The following is an 11,719-nucleotide window of genomic DNA, read 5'->3' on the forward strand; positions in this document are numbered from 1 at the left end:
TTTAGTGATTTAGGCCACAGGGTTACAAAGAACCAATGGATTCCTTTCAAGGTCTATTGCACTGATGGATTCTCGTAAACACATTGCATCAGGCTCTGAACACAATGAAGAGTGAAAACAAATCAGATCTAGGTTAAGTCTTTAGCTATTCTACAATTACCCTCCATTCCCAGACTGTGTGAATGTAACATTGAAGTAGGTCTGTAGAATTATGGTCTACTATGGTATTAGTACTGCTCTAATAATAGACCTAATCCTAAAATTGTAGATTTGTCATGATATAACTGCCTAATCTATAAGATCTTACATGGAAGTCACATCATGGACTACACCAACTCACTGTATCTTATCAACTACCAATACATGATGTAGAACAAGGTTAGGCTAGAGAAGGAACAATATATTTAATATGAATAGAAGATATAAGGTAATATTCAGATGGACCACGCCTGCATGGCCGAACCATGCTACTCGATCAACTCTAGTTTATTCCATTCGTTGTTCGCGCCTTCTCCATTGTTAGGTATTTCTCCGCGTTAAATATTGAATGTCTATTTTCTGAGTAGTCTCGTGTTCACAGCTTTGTGGATTGTGTGGCTATTGTCCAATGCCACTACAGGTCCCCCAACTCTAGCAGAAGTTCAAAAGGCTATAGTTAATCGGAAACCAGGAAGGGTAGCTGGTCCAGATGGATTGACACCAGATAATTTTAAGGGTGGTAATCCAATTTTGACGATTAGGTTGACTGATATTTTAGATAAGATTTGGGAGTTAGACGTTATTCTATCTGACTGGTCACAATCACTTACCGTCCCAATATATAAGAGAGCGTTAAAATCATCCTGTGGAAACCATAGAGGGATTAGTTTAACTAATACAGTATCTAAAATACTAGCCCCGATAATTATCACACGCCTAACTAAGACTCGTGAACTGCAAACACGAGAGAATCAAGCTGGCTTCAGACCTGGTCGTGGCTGCATCGACCACATATTCACCATTCGTCAGGTTCTAGAACATTGGCATACTTATCGACGTCCGACAATGGTGGTCTTTCTTGACTTAAAATTAGCATTTGACTCGGTAGACCGCGAGTTTCTATGGCAGTGTCTTTCATTGAAAGGCGTTCCTCAGAAGTACATAAACGCTACCAGTCGAGTCAGAGCTTATGGCGAACTATCATCTGCTTTTGGAACTTCAAGTGGTGTCCGACAAGACTGTCCACTTTCTCCATTTTTGTTTAACTTCATCATAGACCTTCTAATGGATATAACATTCTCGTCTACGGTTATGATTTGAAGCTCACGAGTTCACTTATGCTGCGAACGAGAACAAGACTCAATGACCGAAGACCAGTAATCTAACTATTGATGCGTCCCAGCCCCGCTATCTAGAAGGAGAAGTCCAGGCTTGGTATGGAAAATATATTCTGCAAACGGCCAGAGAACGATCGAGCAAGCAAGCAAGGGAACACTCCCCACTGCTATCATATAACTTGCCCTCAACACCTCGAAGTTGCGAAAAGGGTGGTGAGCTTCAGCGTAACAAGCCTTCTTACACGCAGCCCAAAATCATTAATAACAATGGTAATAATAGGTTTCTCACTCCACACCCTATCTACATTCCCCAGGATCACAACTGTAATTACTCTCAGAAAGAAACTTTTCACACCCTTTAGTACTAAGTTATCACATAAAAACGGCTCGCATGTGTAATAACAGTCCCAACTCCTTCCAGTTACGCGCAGCAGACCTCTCTCACGCTAACGTAAATAGCCATAACAAAGGCTACCAGTCTGTGGAGATAAGTTTGATAAGCTTATCTTGTAAATAGTTTTTAATATTATTTGTATTTGTTCTGTCAATTTCTCACTGCATGTAAATTTATCATTAAATGATTGTACCTGTTGTTTAAGTAAATGACCTTGAAGACTTTTTCCGTTGTGATACTACATAGCGTGATATATCGTTGCTGGTTAACAAATACACTGCTTCTCTCACATTCCCCGTTCTGTTTTCATTTGAGATTGAGTTAACTATGATCTAAAATAAATATTATTTACATTCATAGACTGTGAGAGCGAATACACCATACCTTACTTTGGATTACACCCCTGGGGAGTTCATCGATACGTTTGGAATTATCAAGCATCTTTAATTGTGGATTTATTGTACCAGATTAAAGCCGAACACGCATCATTTTGGGTGAACTTAAGTAAAGTCCCATTTTTATTGTATTTGTAACATTTAACTGATATATATTAATATTACTATTGCTTTTTATTAACTTTGTTGATACTTTTTGCGTTTGTATATCGTCTGATCCACCACAAGTCTAACCATCAAGACTATTTTGCAAGTAACCATACACTCCACAGTAGGCCTGTACAAGAATTTTTGGAATACGACTCCTAGTGACACCTCTGTTGAAGCATATAGCCCAAGTTATTTCAAACCACATGCAAACCATAAATTTGTTTCCTCCGTACAATTTCCATCAGAGAGTACTCCGACCCTTTCCCTTGGGTAAACTCCCAATCAACTTCACTAGCTCATTTGATACATCTCCCACTAAGTCTAGCTATCAAAATACCGAGCTAATGAAGAACATTCAATCCCTCACTTCAAACTCATCTCACACCCGCGAGGGTTACGACGACTTTATCCGAGATACTCTTACCCATAGCAGTATTATAGGAGGTATTCACACTAGCATCATCCCTCCCATTCACAGGCGAGCTTATTTGTGGTGACTTCAATATGCCCGAAATTTCTTGGCTCCACTTGTTTTAGTGCTTTCTAACTGCTAATATTGTCTGTAACACGGAAAAGACAGTAAATATGTATTCTTCACTTTGCTCAGTGTGCTTTTTGCAGTAGTTGGATTTTTCTTCCACTTTTCGACTGTTCATTAAAAAATACTTGAAAGTCAATGGGAGTTACTAGTTGTATAAATGATGTAAATATCGATTGCACTGTCCTAACATTTATATAGTAGGTAAGTACCTCGAGCAAGGAAAAGTAAATGGGGTATATGTATATGTGTAATAATCATGCTTTAGACATGTATTCAGTGAATGTATTTTCTAAATGTTACTTGAAACTACTGTGAGATTGGGTGAATGAATGAACAAAGCATTTGATTGTTGCACTGACCGACTGAAATTCAAATTGTATGGATGAAGTATCAGTTTCTTCAATAATGCAAAATACGTATTTTATAGAAGTTTGAATATTTGATATTCAGGTATTGCAGTGTCGGAGTTTTTAAATCTTACCCACTTTGATTTAAGGGACCAGAAATTATCACTAGCTCTAATTTCGAAAATGTGTTTAAATACCAGGTAAATGAACGGTATATTTAGTTAACGCACCGTTCGGATCTTTATAGATAATCATGTGTGCCATTACTCGCTTTTGTTTTTTACTGTATAGATATATTGACCTAGTGAATCACTACAATGCATTGTCTTATGATTCTCCAGCGTTTGCCAATCTAGTTTTTTGGCGTTGTCAACAGTTATGTCATGTGAAATATAGATGTGCACTATGGGGTGAACATCAACAAGTTTTAAATTCACTTCGTATTGTTTTAAATCAGGTTAGTTGTTAAGTCTGTTTTCTATTTGCTTTTTGTTTTGTTTTGTTTTGTTTGACCTCTGATCTCTATTTCTTCATTATTTGAATATGTCATGCTTATCTCAATTTAATTGTACGTTATTATTGGGTGTGTTGACATGAACTTGTAATGTGAAATATATTCTAATAGTTCTATTCAGGTTTTGTACATTCATTGAATTTCTGTTTAGATGTGACGGTTTTTCGAATTGTTATATTCTCTTAGTTTTCATTTCAATTGTTGGCAGTTATTGTGGACTTAGCTTTTATTTAGGTTATCTTACGTTGGTAAATAATCTAAGAGATATTCTTCTTTTAATCATATAGATAGACGCTTTCAACGCTACAGAACATTTTACACGAGATGAAGTTTGTTCATATTTAGCCTATATTTTATAATAATAGTAAAAATAGACTGATGAATTACAGTTGTAAACATAATGGGACGATTTAGAGAGCAACTAATATAAAGGAATTAGATTTCTCCCCATTGCAAAAGTCAGTTGACTATCTGAACTGATTAGCTAAGTAGACAACGTGATGGTGTTTGAAGCGAATGGCTCTAATTTCGGGGTGAACATTAACTGTGGGATGCAGGTAAATCTAGTTGGTGAGTCCCAAATAGGACGTAACACGCTTTCTGGATTTCACTTCTGGTTACTATCCATCCCTGTTTAAAAATGCTTATGAATTGCCGACATTACCAAAGCAATTCTCACAGAATGGACACTTATCAACTGTAGTTGTAAACATCAAAAATTGACCAACGATATTATCCGGTTGTTCAATCCGATGCAGGCAAAATGAGCCCTAGTTTTAAGACTGACTAACTTTCCGGAAGTTGGACGCCTTAACTACTATGTCACTTTCATACTCATAGTTCATCCTAAAAATAGAGCAAGAATAAAGATTCCTTGTTTTGAAATTTATTCTGCCATGGATATCACTAAATCTTTATTTCCGAATTTATATTATTTCTATTCATAATTCGTATAAATATAGCTTGTTATACCATTGTCAAGCTTCCTTGAACCAGTTGAATCGAACTCATCCGTGATTCGTGTTTATGCGGCTGCAATTCTATCTGGTACAGTCCAAATAACTCGTCAACCTTTATTGTTCTTGATAACTGTACACCATTTGAATCGATGAGTTTGTATTTATTAAAACAAAAAATTCCCTATGAATGCAACATCACTTTCCTAATTTCAGATGTATGGAAGATAGACATTGTTAGGAACCTACCCTTGAAAATATTATTTTTCTGCTTATTGTCAAAAGTTTGTGATAAACCTGATAATTAAGTGCGAACATGAGAGACTTAGTGATCTTGACCAACTCTGGACTCAGTCCGAACAATCAGAAAACTGTAATTATGAAAATATGATTTACAGTGCTGGGATTAGCATGGCTCAATATCGATCACATTGGCGTCGTTGTATACATTCGTTGTCCTTCCTTAAACTATGAGATTAAAATCGCTTCATATCTTTCTTTCTATGAACTAATTCTTTCCTCGCGTACTATGTCATTATACGCACTCAGTCTTTTACATATTACCACCACTGAATTAACTACTTCTATGAGTCCGGTGTTCATCTTGCTGTGCTGATTAGGTATGGCAACTTGAAACGATGCATATATGTGCCTGGTCTTACGTTGTAGCTGACTGACTGATTAGCATTTACGCTTTACCATTTCTGCATGTGTATCTCAATCGTGTAATTAGACGCTGTGCTTCTTTGAACATCTATCTTTATATCCATTGGATTGTTATATCACATACGTAATCCGACTTAGAATAAATAACGAACAGTTTTGAATATATCTTTAGACAGCCAGTCATAATCAATGTAGGATCCAAAATGTATATACGTTTATCTAAGTTCTCACATATTAACGTTTAATTGCAAAGGAATTAAAATAATATAGCAGCTACCATTCTAAGAAAGATTAAACAATCCCGATATTATTCGAAAATACAGGTGCACAATCTTTACTTTATAGCGCACGATAAAAAAGGAATGAATCTGTGCCACAGTCAGTCAGTCAGTCACAACGTGGGACTTCGTACGTACGTACATCAGTTCGAGTTGCCACACCACATTAGTACAGAGATGCAGTTGCCAATTCAAATCCCGTAGTGCTAAAGTTAGTCAAAGTACAAGCAGTAATCGGAAACATTAGGGTTTGAAGATGTTATTCAAGAAGTATAATACAGTGAGATAAATTTGGAAAGAGAAAAGTGAAAGTAGCATGAAGAATTCAGAAGATTAGAATTTGGGAGAACATAAAGAGTGGATGCACCTGTGCCATTGCAAACGATTTTGAGCCATGTCATTCAGGGTCTCTAGCCATCAGTTGCTAACATCTCGCGGTTCCCAACCAGGTAGTCTACACCCACCAATATGAGACTGTTCCACTGTGACTCATTATAACACATGTCACCACCCAACGTTTAACTTGATAATCTAATTACTGTAAAGGATTGAATTTTATCAAAAGAGAGTTGCATAAATAAGTGATAATAACCTAACTCAGTTTTATTATTCTTTTATTCTTTAACTATCTGATTTCTTCATTCCAGCTATTTATACAATAAAGATAATCGGGATAGTGAATTTACTCAACAATTTGTACGTTTATGTAAATTATTACCTCAAATGACAAATGTCAAACCAACATCATCATCATCATCATCATCGTCGTCGTCTATGCAAACAATCGGTAATAAAACTGATATTCTAAATTTACTACGATTTTATAAACAAACTAATAAACAATGGTTACAACCAAAGAAATCCATCGAATTGAATACAAATTTACATGTTGGTCTACATGATTCATTAGTTCATTTAATTCATAATGATGATGATAATAATGATTATGCCGACATAACTAGTGCAACAACATTTAATGAAGCTATTTTCAAAGCATCTATTGAATGTTAAAATGCTGATACACTACCTAAGCATCGTCAACTTTACTGGATTGAATTATTTGAAAGAGTATGAGGAAGGCAGTAAAGGAAAATCAATTTAAAGGAGAAAATAAAGTTTAACTAAAATCATACATCTAAAGATACTACTTATTTACTTATTATCAAATGAACATACTATGATATTTACAAACATGTAAATAACATTTAATGCTGTATTCTATTTATCATAGTTCTTGTTTCTATAAAAAGATTATGAAAAGATTCATTCTCTTATTTGATGATGTTTCAATCATTTCACTAGCTAAGCGTACAATTACAATTGTGTTCAAACAATGAAGGCACAAGTAATTTATTACACTGAACTAAGTATTTTTCACTGGTAATAAACAAGTCACTTGGTGATGGAAAAGATCTCCAGTATTAATGGATGTTTCACATATATAAATGTGATACGATGAAATTATCTTATGAATAAAAGAAAACTGGTTTGTAGAATTCTAAATGTAGCAGAATATTTTAGGGACTATCCGTGCTTTGTGTAGTAACCAAGATCATAATATATATCTAGTTTTCAAGTAATGATCGATCAAGTTGAAATTTAGCCATTTGTCTTTACTGACTTATGTTGTGTGTACTGTGTTTCTGCGTATCGATTGCTTAGAGTTATCCGGTAAGTGTTGATTTGTAGGGCTGGCTTTTTCTCATTGTTTGGATTGGTCAGCAAGACGTATGTGTAATTTTAAGGGAACTGATGTCGACTAGAAGCTTAAAAATAATGATAACATGTGTAAGGAATCAGAAGCGCTTTTGATCGAAGTTGAGGAATGATAAAAAGTAAGTTCCGCGATCCTTCATGTACAGTCGGCCTCTGGAGCCATGATAAAATCTCAAAACCTCTTTCAGCCTCAACCACATATTGTTTATGCGCACTTCGGTTGTTGAGTACACAAAATGCTACTTGTGGATAACGACACGTTGCACATAACCAAGCTTATGTAGGAGTCTGTACGCTCTCCAAACATCCGGATATATTGTAGTACCTGGCTGCAGACAGTGTTACTGGTGCTTTTATTATCCAGTTCACACTATTTGTCGTAATTCGCCGTAGTGAGGAATTATATATGGGGTTTTCGTCACAAACTGACATCAGCTATAATGCCAGAAATTCATTTAGCCAAATAGAAGAAAGGCTTTCGCGTTAACATCCTAGATCTATTATCTTATACCTGGTTGATTCGTCCACAAATTATAGTCCCGCCGTTTTATTTGTTATAGCCGCTGAATTATCATGTTTTGTACAAAATTCCCTGTGAACCGACCGTACGTTAGCACAAAGCACTAAAGTTTGCGCCGTCACCTTGAAATCTCTAACAGGCATCTGATTGGCTCGTCTGTGAATTAGAGTCTCGCCACATACATATTTACTCAAATAAACTTAGTTTCCTACCTTCCGTCCTTCCTCCTAAGTAGTCGAGATCATATACAAATGTGTCAGCATCAAACGGTGTGACAGTAGGCTTCACGACATGCACTAACTGCTTAAAAAGATATATGATACGAATAGGCTAAACAAACGGGTTTTCTAAGCTGTCCAGTCGCTGATCATTTTGGATGTAATGGTATCATTTCAAGAGAAACTGTGAGAAAATGACTTCAAATGTTTTTATACTTTGCTGAAACTAAATTTATTCATTCGATAAGATACTGTACAGTTGTCGATATTACTTTGATCCGGTTACCTCAGTTTTTAATACGCATGCTTTCAGTTATATTAACCTCTTTCCCCGTGTTTCATTATTATCTGACCTCCATTTATCCAAACAGTCTATTTTCATTGTAGTTCATATTCCTCAATATAAACCTGTTCCCATGACATTCTGTTTTTTTCTTTAAAATTCATATAACTAATCTGTCAATACTCAACCATATAAACTATTTCATGTTCTCTGATATAAACTATATACAAGTAACCGCTAAGCTACTAGTATTTGACCACAGATGCCTTAGAAATATTGCTCACATCTGCTGGGATCACCGGGTAAGTATCTTTCTTTCTACGAACAAACTCTTTCTTCCCGTACTATGTCATTATACGCACTCGTTCTCTTATATATTACCACTATTAACACTACCTCTAATTTCTGGCAAACCATTCGTTCAAATATCAACGGATATTTGTATAAATTGTCTAGATCCTTAATACAACTGGATACATCTATCTCCATTCAATAGCCAATTGATCTTCCTATTTCTTTTTATCTGACATATTTAAATCAACAAAACGAATAATTTCTGTTCTATGATTTATTTATAATTCGCAACCCGTAAATAATATCTACAAAATGTTCAAGTTTCACAAGTAGAGATCCGTTCTTAAACGGAGCCACAAGAAACGTGAGAAACAAGTAAAAATTGATAATTATTATTTATTATTATTATATAAAAGAGAAAAGATCTGTACAAACGAATTCAAATCATTGTGTATTTCTGAAGAAAGACATGAGGATGATGATGAAGAGGATTTAGATGGTGATGATGATGATATAGATGATGATGATGATTTAGGTGGTGATGATGATTTAGATGATGGTGATGATGTTGATTTAGATGGTGATGATGATGATATAGATGATGATGGTGATGGATTAGATGATGATATAGATGATGATGATGATTTAGGTGGTGATGATGATTTAGATGATGGTGATGATGTTGATTTAGATGGTGATGATGATGATTTAGATGTTGATGATGATGATGATGATAATGATTTAGATGTTTGAGATGATGATGATCCATGCTACCACACTTAAGTGAGGAAATTAATTTATAAGATGAGAGAGAGAATGAAATAGAAATAATATCAACTAAGACATACAGCTGATCATGGAAAAATATACTTACCGTGAAACAAATTTATCCATTCGTCTACGGATGATAACAAGTGTTGCTACACATTTGTAGATGAGGATTATACTTGAAAAGGTCAACTATACAAGTGAATTGATGCGTTTACATTTACACAGGATGATGAAATACATTGTAGCCGAAGATAACTATTTCTCAGTGAGCTATAGAAGATATGCATCTCAACCCTAAAGCTTTTCAGTAACTGATCTTTAGAAACAAATCACGGTCTGCATTAAAACCTTTCCCATTACTTACTCGATAGCCACCAGTCCCCGAAACGTTGAAACCATGAGCTTCGTTGACATATGATTCATTTGACTGTTTGTAAGCCTTGGCAGCTTGGAATTCTCTTAGCTATTAGAAAGATGTATAGGAAAGAATGTGATGTATGGCGAAAAATCACTTCATAATATTAGTATATGTGTAGTTCATCTACCACGTAAAACTGAGAAGATAATGTCAAGTTGAAATTATAATTGTTCGAGGTTCAGAATTAAAAACTACGTCTCGGAAAGCAGATGTATCATGCATGTGTGAGCAGTGGAAGCTTGATAATAGTTCTCAAGAAATCTAAACACGATGATGTATCAATTCCACGAAATCCTCATTGGCATATTTACGCTATATAAATCTTATATCTGATATGAAATAAACCAAAAATACTCGTTACGTTCAATTAGCAGAATTTATGCTTTCCGCCCACGTTAACTTTGAAATTTAATACAATGTCATATATTAGAGTGAGAAAAGTCTGTGTCTAAACCACTTTTATTTTAAGCAAGAAAACAAAACACAATATGGCTTTATTAGTACTATAAATAGAAAGCACTGTTCAGAGAAACGTGAGTTTCCGCTATGTACGACATGAGACCACTAAAAACAACGAATTACAAAGCTAGTTTAATTCCATTTAAATGATAGTAAGGCTTAGTGGCACAACTGCAATTTATTCCGACGTTTCGAACAGGCGTGTCGAAAGATGAGAGTTAAAGACCTAATTTCTGGCACCAGGTTTTTGAAACTACTACATAGAACGTTAAGTGCACTGTATAACAGTGGATTATATTGTAGAACGTCCTTCGTAATTGGGAAATGTGTAAAGTTGTTAGTGTTTGACCATAGACCGACGTATCTCACGTAAAGAAAAATAACTGAGTGTATAACGATCTTAAAAGCAAATTATTATATTGAGCTGATAAACCGATAAACAGGGCCGCAAATACCTAACAATTGGAAAATGATAGATAGAACAAACCGTCCTCTCCAAAACCGGTAACTTTATGCATTATCTGATTTCAGCCACCACCTTATTACAATGTAATGTTGACTGACACAGATGATCACGAAAAAACCACAGGATAAGTATTTTAGCGGATTTATGATGACACTATACACTTTTTGATATTCCTTCGATGACTTGGTTACAAACACATTAGCGATCTATACCCGAACAATAAACACAAATACCCAGTATCGAAAGTGCCTGGACCCCACATACCACAGGAAAACTGCTACTTAAATTTGAACAGATGATCTCACGAGTTTTTCTTAGACCGAACACGTACTCCAATTAAATATTTGCGTAGAGAAATCGAAATGTCAAAACCAACCAACAAAATAAAAGTATTCTGCAATAGTATGGTCATATGTCAGTGGACACACCTTTTTCTTAGCAGCCGCTATTTTCTCTGCTCTACTTAGTTCCGACATCTTACTTCTGCCAGTGTGACGTGTTAAATGAGCTTGGCTACCTTCCCTGACCTTGGCTGCTAGGCTACTTTCAAGATGTCTTTACAGCATATAAACACCATAAAAGAGCTACACTCAAACTGAGGTTGTACAACCGATTATGAGCCTATACATCTTACAAAATTACACAAAAAATAACAAGAAGACATCTTATTTGTAACGATTAACAGACAGAGATGAGAACATTTTATTTATTATTTGTATATAGATGACATTAAATGACTCTTAAAAGAGAGTGTCTTTGTAGACATTCAAGGTTGCATTTTAGTTTCAACTCGAGTATACCGAAGTTCGCAAACTTGAACTGTGTTTTTGTAAGCTTTGTTTGGTTGAAGTCATCATGTACTTACTCAACTGCTACATCCTAGTGGTCGATCTGAACAAGTGGTGATCAGTGAATGAAGAACTTGTGCATTCCTAAATACGCTCTGCTTGATTACAAAAGGGTACATAAGAGTACTCCACAAAATGGGAAAGAATATACGGTTAAGGAGGAAAAAAA

The 11,719-nt window shown here is 35.3% G+C and overlaps 1 protein-coding gene across 1 annotated transcript; it reads left to right on the top strand.

Moving 5' to 3' along the window:
* Positions 1-3,326: 3,326 nt before the first annotated feature.
* On the top strand, positions 3,327-6,819 carry RPAP1_3 (RNA polymerase II associated protein 1; the record flags this gene model as incomplete). The annotated part of the gene is made up of 2 exons (XM_051218351.1): positions 3,327-3,343; positions 6,205-6,819. 2 exons carry the CDS (start codon positions 3,327-3,329, stop codon positions 6,566-6,568), a joined length of 381 nt encoding a protein of 126 aa, XP_051072970.1. The 3' UTR covers positions 6,569-6,819.
* Positions 6,820-11,719: the final 4,900 nt, after the last annotated feature.

Source organism: Schistosoma haematobium, chromosome 1 (assembly GCF_000699445.3).
Source record: "Schistosoma haematobium chromosome 1, whole genome shotgun sequence".
Lineage (NCBI taxonomy): Eukaryota > Metazoa > Platyhelminthes > Trematoda > Strigeidida > Schistosomatidae > Schistosoma > Schistosoma haematobium.